The sequence below is a fragment of the Rhopalosiphum maidis genome, chromosome 1, assembly GCF_003676215.2.
Source record: "Rhopalosiphum maidis isolate BTI-1 chromosome 1, ASM367621v3, whole genome shotgun sequence".
Taxonomy (NCBI): Eukaryota; Metazoa; Arthropoda; class Insecta; order Hemiptera; family Aphididae; genus Rhopalosiphum; species Rhopalosiphum maidis.
This window is the reverse complement of record NC_040877.1, coordinates 12,229,786-12,248,835: the sequence shown is the minus strand read 5'-3', so window position 1 is coordinate 12,248,835 and position 19,050 is coordinate 12,229,786. Positions and strand designations below refer to the sequence as shown.

General features: G+C 30.2%; 1 protein-coding gene across 1 annotated transcript in view; it reads left to right on the top strand.

The window, feature by feature from the left end:
• The window catches only part of LOC113560814, a 129,473-nt gene extending 116,762 nt beyond the window's left edge, over nt 1-12,711 (top strand). The window contains exon 6 of the mRNA XM_026966905.1: nt 10,790-12,711. Coding sequence (XP_026822706.1) covers nt 10,790-11,390 — 601 coding nt within the window. The 3' untranslated portion in view covers nt 11,391-12,711. The remainder of the gene's footprint in view (nt 1-10,789) is intronic.
• The last annotated feature ends 6,339 nt before the right edge of the window (nt 12,712-19,050 follow it).

Genomic DNA, 19,050 nt, shown 5'->3' with positions numbered 1-19,050 from the left:
AAAAATACATTCATTTACATTTGTCTACCGTATTCTGTATATATCACATAAAACTATAGAATATACATTTTGTCAAACTAAAAGATATACGAGTATATCATGAGTTCATAAACATTTCACCTACCTCCCAATTTTTTTTCAATAACCCAAGCAAGTGTCAACTTTTTCGTTATGTTTGAGCACACGACTGGTTATTTCTATAGTTCATAAATTATATATAAGATAAAATATGATATTATTATGAATATAGTGATATATTGTCACAGTGAAAAAACAACTTACAAACCGCGGTTCATTTGCTGGGAGTGCGGTATGATTCTGATGGCTTGGTGGCTGACATTAACAAATAACAACGAAACAAGTTTATATTGTTTGTAAACAATGAAAAATATATATATTGAAGGATTAGTGTATTGTCAAGAATCGTTATTAACGATATTATATCGGCGTGTTGTTCCAAAAATATTTTTTAATATTTCAACTTTTTAAAAAGTCCAAACAAATTTTCTTCATAACTAAATTGTGTTGGATATGGATTAAACATCAAATAATTTTAAATACATATTGTGAACATTATTGCGGAATAACAGAGTCGCTCTTTAACATTGTAAACTTACATTTCTCTTTTTCTTACCATTTCAAAATTATTAAAAACCGATGCGTGGTGGTATGAATATATAATAATATCGTTTGATAATTTTTGAAAGTATCTAGTCAATATGCTTGGAAATTTCTCGATGTGTTAGTAAACCAACCGCGCGTCCCGACTACTATCTCCAACGACTTAATATATACCTACCAGCTGACGTCGATATAAAAAAAAACGTATAGACATTGCACGCATACGTGTATCTATATTGCCTACACGGCAAGCCGTCTTACGAACGATGAAAGTAGCAATCTATAATACTAATAATAATATAATAATTATAATATTATTAATTCTGTTACTGCAGTTAGTAGACAGTAACACACTGTCGTGCATTATTTTATATCCAAATAATAACAATATGATACCGTCAGATGATTAGACGCGACCAAATAGTGTGGATCGATCAGAATTTATTAATGATGTTATGTTTACGACGACAAATAATGCTCTTTCCCGCAGCAGCAGTGTGCAGAGCTGTTAAATGTATAATAAAAAGGTACAAAGTTTTACGGTAATGAATTTTTAAACATGACGCCGCGTCGAGCCGCACATTCGCTGCATTCAGATGACCGTATCGCGTTTAATGACGCGAAAAGCGATTGTTCGGATCGTGGACTTTTATATAAATATAAATTTCAAGGCAAAATAGTGTTGCACGTAATTTCATATTCAGAATAATATATATATATATTTATTATATATAATAAAAAAAAATGTCTTCACCGGATTGAATAAGAAAGTAGACAAAAATCGTTTTTACGAAAATACAAAAACACAAATATCATTCACGACGTCGTCCTCTCGTGTTTGACAATTCACGAAAACTGTTTCCATTGTAAAGGTTCAAGAATAAAACGTTTCTTTATTATCTTGTATAAACTATCTTTCTACTGCACTAGGCAGACATATTTCTGGTGGTCTTTTGTGTGCGGACAAGCCTAATAGGCTTATTACAGTGGTCGTCGGCGGCGTTGGTGGTGGTGGTTACGCCAAAATGAATTGTTCACGAAATCGTCGTTCGTCTCTGTCGTAATGACTCGAACACGCGTATTTCGGTGATCGTTTGTATTCATTATGGTTACGACCTGCACAGTATACACATTACACACACAAACACAACAGCTTATCCATACACACTTACACAATATATGCATACTGACTTACCACCTTTTTTTTGGCCATTCATTATGAATTTATTTAAGTTCTTGGTTTTAAAATTTTCAAACATAATTCAATACCATAAATACTACATTTTCTAATACTTACATTTTAAATACCATTTAAAGTGTCCTTTGGCAATACAAATTTCTTTCTTTAAAATCCACCCTTTTTACAACGCGCTGTTAAGCAAATGTGTTTTATGAAAATATTTATAAATCCAAAAAAATGGCCTAGTTATTAAACGGTATGAAATAATTATATGATTAGAAGATAATTTGTAGGTAACAATCATTTGACCATTATACCTATACCTGCTTGTTAATATTCATGATCTGTATAAATTATCCAGATATAATAAATCATAGATGGTAGAATAAATATTACATCCATTATATTTTATGAAAAACTATTATTTGTTTATAAACAATACAAACTAACTCAATAGTTATAATTACAAATATCAATGACAGATAAAAATAATTAAAAAATATTTATAAAAACAATAATGTAAAGTTTAAAACAACAAAATAATAGTATAGTGCTAAGAGAGAGAGAGAGAGAGAGAGAGAGAGAGATAAAGATGGTCCTACACTAGCAATCTACATCAAAGGGGTGATTAATAATTAACAGCATCATCTGTGGTGCCTATTATAACAAAAAAGAAATTTTATTAGTTACATGAATAAAAATAAGAAACTTTAGAATTAATGCAACAAAGGAGATAATTAATGGAGAGTATTTATTTTAACCGAAATGAATTTGCTAAGAAAATCCAAAGTCGATAAAGTGATCTATTTTTTAATATATAATCGTACTCAGTAGATTACAAGAATTTATTCTGTACATACTTAAAAATACAATTATAGCTAATGGTATACGAATCCCCACAATAAAGATGCATATTCTAAAATGGAGCGTTATCGAGAACAATTACCCTTAGTGTAAAAAGTTTGATAACTAAAAAACTACTTGTTCGTATTTCGATTTGAATGCATCAATATTTATATATATATATATAAATAACAATTCACAAAGTCACATGAAAAAAAGAGTGGTTCTCATTTGAATAAACCGTAGTTTAGAATGCCATAGGACACACTTTTAATGGTATACAGTAAAAAATACATCTAAGTATTTGAAAATATGATCTCGTTGTGTTCCATTGTCGGTTATATCGGTTTGTGAATTTTACATTCGTCTTCGGCGCAGAAACAGATGTGTTTTATAGAAATCTCTAAGAATTGTATTTTTGAAGAATGTTAAATTGTACAAATTTTTTTTGATTAACACTATACTTGTATTGAATTTACACAAAAATAGATTAGTTATAATATTTAATATTATACGTAGATAATGAGTAATGACTAATGAGCACAAATGGAGTATGTGGAATGGAATACGACTGACAGTGACGCACATTCAGTTATATTATGTCGTCAACGAAAGTCATGAGAAAATACTTATTTTACATTGATTTACCTTTATAACGAGTGGTTCGTATTAGTCTCGTAAGTGTGCTTCAAAATTCCAAAAATCTGAATGTGAATAAATCTATTATGATATTAAAGAACAACACGAAGTAAGCAGGCTTGACGAAACACTCGGGTTACCCTCCAACTATGTATTTAATATAGCATATATTATAGTTTACGGATTATTATATAGTTGTACAGCCTAACTGCCGCACGGTTACGTGCTTTAATGTATAAAAAGGTAAATCGGTAGTGTGGGAACGTGTAAAAAATCGTGCACGTGACTAAAAAAAATTAATCGAAACTTATATTGTACGAGCGTGAGAGACGGGGAACCAAAACGAGTGATTTGGGGATGTTTTATTACGGCCAAATGTAAATCGCGCGATACCCGTTGTAGCGCAGGAGACGTATAAAAAATAAGACAGCCAAGGCTTTTGCGCTTGAACAGTTCGCGTACAATGATTTCGTCGAGTGTTTCCGCCATAAAAAAAAAATGTGCATACGTATATATGTATATATACACACGCGCGCACGTATAATATACACGCGCATTACGGTTTGCGACTGCAAAGTAAACTCTGTTCGAATATAAATTTCAAAATCCCAATCTCCAATTGCTTTTGCGGGTTGGAATGAAAAACATTGCAATGCGTTGCTCAAACAACCGTAGTAGTTTAAGCATATATTCTAAATAAATAACATAATATTACGTACGCCGATGTATACAGAGCGCGTTGTGTTCGTCAATAACTATTATTTCTTATCGATATTTTAGAGGTAAAATCAATTGCCGTGCAGTAGTGTAATTTTAAAGATGTCGTGGACGTAATTTGTGGTTAAGCCAATGTGCACTACCATTGCACGAAGGATAGTGTTCATATTTTTTAGCTTCGATGTTGAAACTCATAGACATGTGTTTAACACAAATAATAAAATTTTTTATGGTCTTACACATTTTAAAAAATAAATATGATAAAAATATGAACATTTTTGATTACGAGTATAAGCAGACCGATTGATGTATGGATTTACAACGACGTGTTTTACGTCTATCTTTATTCTTTACGTTTTGAAGTAAAATATTTGTTCAAATCATCCATCAAAGTCAAAAATAATTTCTAGTAGCATTTTTGATTTGCCTTATACTTTGGCACTAAAATAAAAAAAAATCCAATACAATTCTAAAAAATTATGAAAAATTAACATACATTACATTTTCATCAAATACTTAAATCGGCACTATTTATTACTTTTTTATTATTATTAGTTTGAAAATTTACATATGATTTTGTAGTTAAAATTAAAATTAAAAATATTACTTTCAATTTAAGTACCTAAGACTCAAAAATTATACACAAAATTTCCAATAAAAATTAGCATACGAATCCGCTAAAGCCGTAACAATTTGTTATGTGCGTTTGAAAATTAAATTTTGACGGAACTTAAAACGAAAAATTGTAATTTAAATATTATACATCGTATTTCACTGGTGAGCGACAGTAATCACATTTTTCAGATGAAGAGCTACCAGAGGGACAAAAATTAAAATCGTTTATCACATCATACGTAGTAATATTGTTACATATTATTTATATATACAGTTGTTACCGCTTATTGGACTCACTTTGGTACCATTCAGCCAAAGTATTCGAGTCCACTGGTCGAATAATGCGAAATCAAAGAATAAAAAAAATATAAATATGCGTTATAATAAAGAAATTAAATTTATGTATGTACTAATAAATATTAATTATTTTATACTTATATCTGTATTTCAAATAAATGTTGTCATTCACGAAGAACAAAAACCTGAAATTTGATAACGACAAATTTAGAAAATGTTTTTTTCCAAAACAATTGTTTCATAAATAATGAATAATTACGTAAAATAATGTAAAAAAAATATTTTTAATATTTTCCGTTATAGTAAGTCGAGAAACTAGTATTAATCGTCAAAATATATGCGATAAGATGATAGAAAACCGACTAAACATTGTAGAAATAAGCCCTTAATTAATACGTTTTGTCGCATTAGTCCATTGATCAATGTTCTAATTCAGTGAATTCAACTGTCGATTTTTTTTTTCTACGCGTAAATATACGTACGATTAAATCGAAAAACCAGTCTATTAACTCTAATAGGCGATTGAGTCCATTAACCGTGAGTCCCATAAGCGGCGGCGACTACTGTGTAAGCAACGTCACGTGTTGTGTGACAAACATTGTTTCAGCGATCGGATCGGCCGGGCCCTGTGTTTTATTCTATACCGACGCAATTCGTGGAAAACTGATCGTGAAGGACTTACGCCGTAAAGGTGTACTGCGTATTATATTTATAGACTAACAACAAACTTAGAAAAATTCGAAATCATCGTTTTACGAGACGTTCCTCGAACTTTCAAGAATAAAAGTTCTAACAAGACGACATATCAATAATCTCGATTTATAAGGTATCATATCTTTTAATACATAATAAACAAAGTCTAAAAATATAAAGGTTATTATTACAAAACGTTACTAAAGTAGTAAAATATTATATCATAAAGTACATTTTCATCGTAATTATTTTTTTTTTCATCGCTTTCGACATACATAATATAATATGTGTAGTTTTTATAAAATATATTACAATGTATATTATTATATAATATAACAACAATATTGTCTACGTAATAATACTATATTATAGGAATCCTCCACTCGTGAGTTATCATATGACGTATTTTTTGATAAATATAACCGTAAAAACCTATTCTGGTATGGTCTAACGACGATTTCTAGTACTAATAATATGATGTTATAATATTCATAACTCATAAATATTTTATTATTAATTACTCTTGATATTATCTCCTAAATCATATTTAATTGGAAAACATATATTGTCATCTTTTTGCATTATGAAATTAGAGTATTAATGAAGTTTATATCGTAGTGAAAGGATACTTATTTTATCCTGATTATGGTTACATATAAATCTTTAGTAATTAGTTAATTATCTTGTATTATATGAATTATTCTGAAAAGGCGCTCCTTGGACCTTGATTTCTGTATTATATAAAAAAAAAAGAACCACAATTTTATTTCTATAATTTAATATTTTTTTAATAATAACTAAAAACTATGTACTTCGTGTTTCTTAAGAATCTGCGATGGCCAATTTATGGAAATATTTATTGTTTATTGCATTAAAAGTCGATTAATGTAACTTCCGTTAAGTGTTATTTAAAATAGTAATGCAAAGCTTAAAGTTTAGTGGATAGGGGTTGTTGCATTAGAATACATGAAGGTAAATATGGTTAGCACCTCGTGTATAACAAATTAAATGTTTTACTTTTTCTTAACATAAAATATAAATCATTGAATCGGATAATTTGCCAATCTCTATATATTTTTATTTTGTTCACGTTTATTATTCTTTCGGTGCGCATGTGAATCACCAGCTGATTTTTTAATTAACCGCCATTATTTTTATCACAAAATTTAAATAAGTTATTATGTTTTAAATAGGTCGATAGTAATCCTGGTTACTTAAACAAAGAATTGGGGTCGAGTTTGAAATTTTAAAATAATTAGATTTTTTCGATTTCTTAGATCTTAAACACATTACAACGGCCGACACCCGTGATGAAAGATATTTCATGAATTCGAATTAACTGTGAAATATTTACCAAAGTGTTTACTTTGGTACCATTTAACTATTAAAACTAACTGTAATTTAATGTTAGGCCATTTGGATGAGATATTCGTTGGTACATACAAGACAGAACATATGACGTATATAATAATATAATATGTGATAATCCGCTATCGGTTGTAGACGACTGTGTATGCGGAATATAATATATGACGTATAATATTGAGATAATGATGTGTGCTTGTACGATTTTACGATATTATATTTTTATTCGCAAACTTCGTAAAATATGTTATATTAGCTTGTATAATATTGTAGTGCATAAACTATATAATATAATATATTGTAATGTTTATACTTTATTGATTAACGATCGTGCGACAAACGTCTCGCTCGTTTAGATAAATATGTTATTCCTAATATTATTATTACTGTACGGCGATAAATATGAGATATCATTATCACGAGATATTCTAGACAATTTACACAGATAAGCTTTAGCTGTAATGTATTCGCATATTATAAATTTAATTATAAAAAAATGTATAACCAATTTTTTTTAATTATACATACAGGTATATAAGTTTATAAACTCTGTAAACCCTAACTTATCTTAAACAACTACTAATACGCAGAATATTTATCTTATAATATCTTCACGATTATATTTTTTTATTTTTTATCAATATGATAAAAGTAGTTAAATCTAAACTAATGGCCAATTTTTCGCTAAACAAAAATAATGCCCCAGTCTCCTTTTCATTGGATCTCACACCCTTTTAACTATTTTTCCTATACTCAAGGCATTTTTTCGAGAAATCAAATTCAATTCAAATCCTAAGATTCTGCAATTTATTGATGAGGTGTACCTCAAACAACTTCCAAAAAGTCTTTCTCAGATTCGGTACCGGAAGTAGGAAGAGAATCTGATTTTTAAGAATTTTAGTCTCATTCTTCATTCTTTTTTTGACACCCTATGTTGTCCCCATATTTTTCAACAATTAGTAAGCAAGAAAGCAATAATACTTGGAATAATAAATTGAAAATCATTAAAATTTTAATCTAGATTCATTAAAATTTTAAGAACAATTATTATTGATAAATAATTCAGATAAAAAAAAACAGATTCTCATTTGAAAAAATAAGTGTGAGCCTCCACAAGACTCCATAAATAATAATAAAACCCCAAAGTATTTAAAATTATGGTCCAATATTTGTAGAAACATACTTGATGGATCAGCCTGTATAGTCTATAAATTCTAAAATCCAATAAGTAAATAGCATGTCGGTTTAATATAAATTTAAAAATATTTAAATTCAACAGTATCGTAAAAGAAAAAAAACAGTTTCTCATAAAATAGTACTATTTTTATTCAAAAGAAATTTGAATTCAGTTTTTCATCAAATGCTCAATCTGTAAGCCTATATCATAATCCTACCCACCAAAAAAAAAAGAAAATATTGGGTAGACCTACTAAAACAATATATACATAGGATGATCCGCCCAACATGCTAACAAAAGTTTCTTTTTATTACATATTATTCAGCAGACGATTTTATGAACAAAAGTTATCTAAATCAAAATTTAACTAGTTTCTAAGTAATTATAATTTCTGTAATATTGAAAATAGCACCATAAAATAAAGTTAAGTAATATGAGGGCTATGATGTTCGAAAATTATAGCAGCTTATATTAATCTATAAATATTTTATAATTTATAAAAATTATTACAGTAAGTATACATGAAAAATTCGAAAATTCGAAATGTGTATAAATGAACATTATTAAAAGATAACAAGGGGAGAGCTATGCCGGTAAATCAATCTGCTGTACATAATATGCTAATTAATACTATATTATTATGAACAATAAATGTAATTAAATATGTCGGATTCTATCAATGGTTGGTTTGCTCGTTCTTGTATTTATAGCGTTGTTCTTTTTTGTGTTTTATTATTATAAACGCGCGGTTCTCAATCTCACGGAAGTTCGATAAAAATATGGCATGTACTAGTGGTACAACTCTATTACGGAAGAACGTGGCTTATATATATCGCAGGATTTTCTCGCAAAATAAATACAGCTACCAAACTTTGGATTGTTCCGAAAAAACTCACGGAAACAAGTCTGGACTGCCACTACAAACCGACCTCTCGGCCATCGCTCAAACCACTATCGGAAATCGTGTATCGATGACATTTGTCAAATCATATACGACACGTTATATATTATACGTAGACTATTATATATTGAATAGCTATTTCATTTTCAAAATACAGATTTCCGGTTTATGAAACTTGTGGCTGGCTTTCAGTAATGTGCATCAATCGCGTCAACAAATAATTGTATTTTTCGAAGTTCGCTCTGCTCTATAATATGGGTACTTGACACTTGATTGTGCTTGACGCGTTTAGACGTGCACTAGACATTTTTCGTGCAGTTTCCATACAACCGTTAAACGTACAAAATCCATTAGGAAATTTTCCAAAAGTTTAACAATTTTTTATTCTCCCGTAAAACTAACTAAATTAAAAATATAGAAATAATTTTTATATTATAAACGAATTTTCGAATGATCAACTTTAAGATAATGAAATATTTTCAACGTCGTATGTGACATATATTATTTAATATCATAATTTGTCGTTTAAAATAATGTCTGATACGGTAATATTCCTTAACATGTGTTTGTAACACTAGATTGGTTTATAAATTAAATTTTTTATCATTACAATAAACCACATAGGGTGTCTTATGTCTATTGCTATTTTAATTTTTCTCTGAAGTTTTAATATTTGTAAAAACTATACAGTCTGTACCTGTTTTATAAAATAAAATGAAATAATAAAAAATATAAACATGAGTATCTTATTAATATTAATTTTTCATTAAATTTAAATATTACTCTAATTTATTAACAATTTAAAAATTTGGCACAAGGCAAAAAAATCTATATAGATTACAATTTAAAAAATAGCTGAGTGGGGCGAGTTTTTTCTTAAATATATATAGGCACATTTGGACATATACCTAAGTATATATCTCTCGCTATTTTCTTTCTTCTTCTTCTTCTTCTTCTTCTTTTAGTGATATAACTAGTATCTAAGAGTTTTCGCCGCTATTACTATCATTTCCGCCATATGTCTCTATCTTGAATTACCTGTGTCCAGTTTTTAACTCGAAAGCTTTTTAGATTTTCTTCCCTTACTATTATAAAGCTTCAGTGTCCCAATGACAGTATTTTTTTTAAAAAACATCTCTAGATCATAGACTTTGTCAATTTTGTTCCCTATCAAAATCAAAATAATTACTTCAAAACAAAAATACTAATATATAAACTACCACTCTTTCCTTAGGTTTTTTATAAAATCCGATTTTGGGGAACATCCAACAACTCAAATATGAAAATTATACGATATTTCCAGTCAATATCCCCAAAAGAATAACAGTGTTATAATAATAATCGAACCCTTCATAATAACCATCTCGGTACCCTGAATCAAACAGAAAATTTGATAAAAAAATAAAAAATGCACAATCATTCAAAACCTCTCGTATCAAATTTATCCCGTCTAGACCTAGACGAACAGCACGTCGACCGGAAATAGAACCGGAAATTAATTATTATTTAAACTCAATTATATTTAAAAAAAAAAAAAACTTTTAACTCGGGTATAACTATATTGAGTATTTTCCGTGTCCATGCGTACCTCGTGTCATTTTTTTTTTTTTTTTTTTATTAACTCTGTTCGAATTCACTTATCGCATGTATATTGCTCGACTTTTATTTTAAACGAACAAAAAAATCTCATTCTTCTTAATTCGCTTATTATTATTATTGTTGTCGTTTTGTGTGTCCGCAGCCAAATGTACAGTGGAACGCACGGGACGCCCAGCCGACTGCCGCTGCTGAGCGGCAACCGTCAACAGCAGCGACGGCGTGGTGGCGGCGGTGGTGTGGACAAGGACCGGCGACACAACGCCGCGGCCACCGCCTCGGAGCACTATCACCGCGAGGTGGCTGCGGCCGCGGCTGCAGCTGCGGCCGCGGCGGCCGCGACCAACAGCAAGCGGCCGAACAAGAGGCGCAACGGCGCACCGCCCGGCGTACCGGTGGCCCTGGTGCTGCTCGTGCTGGCCGGTTACATCTGTCTGGGCGCGGCCGTGTTCGCCGCGTGGGAGGGCTGGACGTTCATCGACGGCGCGTACTTCTGCTTCGTCACGCTGTCCACGATCGGGTTCGGCGACCTGGTGCCGGGCAAGTCGTTCCAGGGCACCGACACGCAAAACGGTCAGCTGCAGCTGGTCGCGTGCTGCGGTTACCTGCTGTTCGGCCTGGTCCTGATCGCCATGTCGTTTTCGCTCGTCCAGGAGGAGGTGGTGTCCAAGTGCCGGCACGCCGCCCGCTACGTGGGCCTACTCAAACAGCCGCCTCGGCCCGGCACGCAGCCGTACGCCCTGTAATACTACGCGACGTCCACCCACATTACATTATGTACTTATGTCTTATCGACGTTTCTCGTTTCGCATTTAAAAAAAAAAAAAACCAATTACAACATAAAACGTGTGCCCAAAACACCTGTGCACGCGCTTCGCGAAAAGCATCCGACCGCCACAGCATCAGCACGTCGCGTTACATATACACGCGCGACGAGTACAGAACGATATCCCCTATAAATTATATGCTTTTGAATAATGATTGCCGGACGAAACCGGTGAACAGCCTTTTTCGTACCGACCCGCGTCGAAAGTCCGACTTGTGTCGTACTCTTAGACTTTCCGGGGCGTGCGGAAAATGATGAGCACCCTATTGTTGTTCGACGTTAAGCGATAATATATTAAAACGGAATTGTGCATTTCCGCCCGCCAAACGGAATCACTCGATCGATCGCTACCGCCGTATAATATATACAATATGCACAGCACATAATAATATATTATGTAATACATTATAATATACGATTGTTGTAATGCTATTTTTGTAATTTAAAAACCCGTGACGTTAGCTCGACGTATGAGTCTGTACCCTAAACCCTCCATAATATATAGTGTGTACGGTCGTATAAAAAAAAACAATCCCAACGACGACCGATTTCCTCTTACCTTTTTACTCGTTATCTCTCACTCAGACCTTCTCTCTCTCTCTCTCTCTCTCTCTTTCTTTCTGTATGTGTACTCTATCAATCTTCCAAACACGCACATGCGCGCCGTAACTCGCTGTCTGGCACACCTGTTGGCATAGTGTTTAATCTGGATGCGCATACGTTTTTGAATCGTCTCCATACCGTTGGTACATTGTATGATTTACGCCGAACGTAACGTCGTCGCTGCAATCCGACGATTTGTTCAAAAGTTTTCACAAACGAAAATCACTTAAACGTGTAACATAATTTAAATGATTACAATAAAAATATATTGTTGCGGAACGCTGTGTAGATTACTATGGGAAACGTCGTTGGTCCAACTGAAATAGACTATTAATACTTTTCCGCAACCAAACGAGTACCCGACGACTATATTATTACCGGCATATAGCCTGTTTACTATTTGCGTTCTGTCCGTCAATCCGTTCTAAACTAAACACGCCTACTTGACATTTTCCTCCGACGTTTATAAGTTTAAAAAAGTTGATTTATTATATTATTGTGTTTTGTTGACGTTTTTCAAAACGAGTTTTATTCTTTATGTATAAATATTATTAAATCGAAATAGATGCCTCTTACGTATTTATATTCCTGTATCAGACAAAATTTGATAAAACCACGTACCTTTATAACAATGTCATTTTCTAGTCAAATGTAACTATATGATTATTATATTATTGAAAATGTATATTATTTTAAGTATAAATTATTATTTTTAACTAAATATTTATACATATTATAATACCATTATACCTATTATATAAGCTATAAATATTATACTATAAAATATGTTATATGATAATAACTTATAACCGTATATAATTCATGAAAACGCATTGTAAATGTTTTCGATTATCTATATTGATAAAGTTGTAAATAAAATATGTTTTATTTTAAACTAGTTGATCCTGCACGACGTTTTACCATGTGACAAATTAAAATATGTCCATAAATCTACTCCTTTTTAAGCTCCCTTAGATGTAAATACTCGTCTACACTTCTACAGATAATTTTAACATAGTCACATGGGTGATGGTTTTAATCACGTATAAAATACAGGTGTTACAAATTAAATACATTAATAAGTTATAAATAGCTATTTTGCTTTATGAAACAAATGGCAACCCTATACAATATATTTATTTTTCATGAGCCAATAAATATCAATGTGAACTCTGTAAAATACAAAATTTAAAAAAAAATGGCTTCCAGAGCACATCCTTAGTTATAGAATTAGATTCAGTCGGAATCGCTATACAATTAAAACGGAAGAAACACATTCTAAAAAGCGTGTGATATAATAATTTATTTAAATATTATATAGGCATTATCAATGTTGCATGTACAATATTAAATTTATACTTGCCGTACATGTAAGTATAACTAACATTGTAAACATAATATTGTTAATCAATCACATCGATCACTTATTATTTTGGAAACACGTGGTAGATCGTAAATCGTGTAAACACTTGCAATATATTTATGTAATAAAATACAATAATTTACACCACAATAAACAAATTATATTAACTTTGTTATATAATAAATTATAGTAATAATATCGTAAATTTTCCAGTACGCCAACGCGCAGTAAGCTTTGCAAAAACTTTCTCGTGAAAATGCGTATGAGTATATAATATACCTATAAGTAAGTTATAACTTTAGAACTATACAACTATAATAATATATAATTGATATGTTTCTATTTATACATATATATATAAATATACTTGTATATTATATAAGCACATGATTATGTAAATTTTATATTGCATACGCTGCATATTACTTGTATCCCACAAAAAAAAATTAAGCAGATAATATATGCAAAAGCCAATTTACGTGTTTTTTAATTTTTAGCAGGTATTTTAACTTTTGAGGTCACCTAGGTAGACGTATCCTGAGTCAATAATAATTTTATAAATTCTATAACTCATACAATGAAATGTAACTAATAACTATGCATAATAAAAAATAATGAGTTGTTCGAGTGTTCAAGAAGACTATAAGAGCATACGCGTTATGTAAATGTAATATTTATATATGCCATTATATCAGTGACAAAAGTAATAATATAAATAATTGCATTTATCTTATCGCATAACGTACATTATCAATGCCAATTAGTCCAATTTAGCCTCGGCGTTATATTTTGACAGTCATATGCTTGCATGACGTATTGTTATTAATGAGTACGTGCATATAAAAGTTTTATTTATAATTATTATAAATATCCAAAAAAAAAAAATTTAAAAATATTCACTTTTATTGTGTCTTCATCAAAATAACAATTCTCCTTGTATCTTTTTGTAAAAATAATTTGGTATAACCTTCAAGAATAAATGAGAATTTTATAAAAACAAAACATTCAGATAAAACTAATAAAAATATTGTATTGAATATTTTATATTTTCGTGACTTAAATAATAAAATATGAAAAACGAGTGCATTTTTAATAAAGTTATAACATTGTTTCCAACAAAGTGTCATTTTTAATAAATTGCAGTGTGTGAAACTATGGGCGAAACACTTAGTTAATCTATTGTAGAAGTTATTAGTTCAATAACAAATAGCAATGCGACTGACGTAACTATACACATATTTATCTTAGTAATAATAGCGTGTTCAAGTAAATTAATGAGATGGCGAATGTCGTTGCAATTAAATATTTTACTATGATAATCTTAAAATTACTAATTTTTTCCGAAATATTAACGAATCCACTAAGATATATATATAATTAGACTTTGTTATTTGCTTACATATTATGGCTTGTAAACACTGACAGGAAGATTACGGAAATATGTTTCAACCTTAGTTTTTATTAAAATAGTATCTAGTCACTTAGTGTATTTTAAATAACACCTCATCAATTTTAGAAAGTAATACGACAATTTCCATTAATTTACTAAAAAAATTGTTGAATTTTTTAGAATGTTTAGATCGATATTTGCTAATGTTGTGCTGCTAACTTCACAGAGATATACTCAAATAACGTAATTCCGTGCACTGCTTGTCTTAAAAAAAATGCTTTGTAAATACCTAATGAGACGACATTGTAATGTTTTCACTACCATCGTGAAAGTAGAAAGATATTGTGCTCGCCAGAAATACAAAATAAGAAGTTGACTTTCAAAACATAATACGCTTGCAGTACGGAATTATAGTCGGGTGAATCTTAAAATATGAATAGAGTATAATGCGAGAAAAGGAACAGTTTTTTTTTTAATCATACTTTGTGAAACAATAATACTACAGTTACCTGTATTTTTATATTTATTTTACATAGTCGTGTTTTTAGTGACTTCGTGGCTACTAGATTCTAAAAGAAACATTTTATCGGTAGCTTCTCATGCATTCGGCCATTGACTGTGTTTTTGGATTTTAGTCGTAAATGATCTTTAATTAGAGTATAATGAAACGGGTAAAGGCGGTATGTAATAAACAAATGAGAGATTTATATACGCACTCGTATGTAAATGTCAAAAACGTATTCAGTGATTACTGAAAACATTTTATTCTTCAATTAAAAGGACGGTTCTATAATATTCTAATAGTACGATTAATATTGCTTACCTACTCTGATTTTATACAGATCACGAAATTACCAAAATATAATTAATTGGCTAAATAGATTAAATTGTATTTTAGATTAAGTTTATCACAATTCAAAGGACGAAAATAAAAAAGGTGACTTGGTAATTTCCTCACACACACATAATTGCAACATTAAAGTAAGTCGTGTTTTTACTAAAATTATGATAACCTTCTAGGAATTTTTATATAACCCTCGATCAGTCAGCGTGCGTCGTTTCTATATTTGTATCTATAGTCAAATACAACTTTTTTTTCATTTCGTTTCATACCTACTGCAGAGACAACTATCAAAAATTTCATTATTGTTTTTTGTGCTCAAAAAAAATTACCTTGCTCGACTAAACATAATAATATACTAATATACAAAGGATTTACCTTCGTTTTTTATATTCTGTCGTTTGATATTTTTACAACATATTTTTATAGATAAATGAAAATATATATATTAACTGATGATGAAGTTTGAATAGGTATATTGAAAAAATATCTACTGCGCCGGCCGATGTAAACGTAATAAAGATATACAGGGTTCTTTTATCAGACAACACTCATTATTTCAAAAAATATTAATGTTTTTGAAAATATTTTTTTACATAGTTTCAAGTTGTTAAAAAACAACGTTTTTATTAAAAATTTATATTTTTAAATATTTTTTATCCTTATAACTTTTTAAGTTTTTTACTTTTTTGAATGACAACATAGTGTTTTAATTTCATATTCCAAAGCAGAATAATTTTCTGAGTATTTTGAAACATAAAATTTGAATTCAGGATGAGTACCTTATGAGTTATACTTATTTAAAGTTTAGACAAGCGGAGTAGTGGACAAACATTTTGCGGAGTAACCCCATACCACTCCTCTCCATACAACTAAACTTTAAATACGTATAACTCATAAACTACTCGCCTTAAATTAGATTTTTATGTATCAAAATACTAAAAAAAATTATTCTGCTTTGGAATATGAAATTAAAAATCTATGTTGTCGTTCAAAAAAGTAAAAAAATTAAAAAATTATAAGGATCAAAAATATTTAAAAATATAATTTTTGAATAAAAACGTTTTTTTTAACAATTTGAAACTATGTAAAAAAATATTTTCAAAAACATTAATACTTTTTGAAATAATGAGTGTTGTTTGATAAAAGAATCACCCTGTATATATCTTTTTTATATTTTCGTCGCGTATGGTATACTAAACACACTGCAGTATAAACGTACTTATATGTATAGTGAAATACTGAAATATATGAATTATTATAAATTCAATACTATTTTAATAATCCAATAATATAATTATATAATTAATATGATAAGACGATTTTGATATGATAATATTTTATATAAGTGAAATAAAATATATAGTTCACATTTTTAAAATAAATATACAAATTAAATACAAAGATAGTATTATTATGCTGTTGGCGTAGGTGTTGATGTTTTATTCAATGCTGCACTGACATCTTGTGAAATTAACTTGTAAGATTCCTCATTTCTTTATAAGTTGTTTCTTTATACGCTTATACTCGATGTGGAATAAAAACGTACCCGAGCAGTAAACCAAAACAACTAGGTTCTGTTACAAAGTTGTAAAAGAGAATTGGAGAATAGTTTACGGCGAGGTGCTCGTGCGTTCTTATTCCGCAGCGAGTAAACTCTCACTATGAGCCCGTTAAAATATCTCCAGATTTTTTACTCGATTTCTACCTTATTGTTGTCTCAGAAGAGAGATAGTTTTCATTTTTCTCTACGCCCTTCTTTGAGAAGCTTTTTGATTGGTTTTGACATTAAAAAAATACTTTTCCAAGACTTAAGAAAATTACGTCATTGACTAATCTGGTTTTAATACCCCTGCGCTGTTCAGTCCCGAAAGTAAAACGTCGATCAATTATGAGAAAAGTTTAACACAATTTTTGGTCGGGAACACGTTTATTGGCTTAAAAGCACAAACATAAAAATAACTTTAGCCCGTATTACGGTCATCGCTCAGTTGCAAACAACCGTCACACTTAAGCTTTTTCTGAACTTCACAACAGCAGCACTATACGTACGGCGTTGTTTAATAATAATAAATATAATGTCGTCTCGACCTTAGCATGTCTGACCTCTGACTTATATTAAATACTAATTACTTGCTAAAATATAATACATATTGACGACTGTTTACAATGTACGACATACCTACCTAATTCTTAAACTGAGTACTTGACCTTTCCATCCGTAACATCGTGTTTGGCAAGAACACTAAAAGCTATGTGATATTGTGATTAGCGGATCAACCTATAAACAGCCTTTATTTGGGAAAATAATGAATAAAATATTAGTATAAATAAAAATGTTAATGAAAATAAATAAAACACTTGACTTTGAAAATACTTCTCAGTGAAATATTGTATCTTCCTTAATAATTAAAAATAAAGTTATTCTCTAAAACAATAATACAATTTTTATATTTTATGTTAACCATGATAGGAAAATTAGTGGATTTAATAAATTTATGAATTTTAAATTGTATACACTATAGATATTATGATCCTTTTAAATATTTGATAATCGAATAATCATGCAGTTGTTTTGGCCTAAAATTCAGTATAATTGTCTGAAACACAACGTCGATAACAATTAATAATATATTATTTTTAGGTATATAATACTATTACGTTAATTTTAAAGCCAAAACGATGCCATAATTTATATAGTAACGCTCAGTGCTCATCAAGGGCGTATTTGGGGGCCGTGTCTCCCCCATTCGCCTATTTTATACTTATTTTTATTATATGAAAAATTGTACAACTCTACGCCCCAAGTACGCTAATTTGAACTTTTTGTTTGTGCCCCCCCCCCCTTTAAGACATTTCTTAATACACCCCTGATGCTCATAGATGGTAGGTATGTTTATGTCTAACTGTTAAAACTAGCACATGCACACGAATTTACCATGTTTTAACACCATATCTACTACGTTCAATCATTGCCCGATAAACCATAAAAGTATAAAACAAACATCCGTCATACATAAAATTGACAGTCAGTATACGAATTTCTAACAGTTTAGTTGTGTGCCATAAGTTAAAGATCATAACGTTATAACTATTTATAACCGCACAACACTGTTTCATCGCAGACAAGTTATTGGGAGCACATGAGAAACAAAATTATTCATGTCACGATGGCTGCAGCAGGTTGACTCCAGAATCAGCATTATACATTTATGCCAGCAAAACGTGAAATCATTAAAACGTACTAGCCTATGACACATTTGATGTTTTTAAGCGAAAAACTCGTAAAACTAAAAGTTGACGACTTTTAAATCTGTTTTTAAAATAATGGAAACGCACGTGGGTAGGTACCTAACTAGGCGTTTAAAACGGTTTTAGCATTT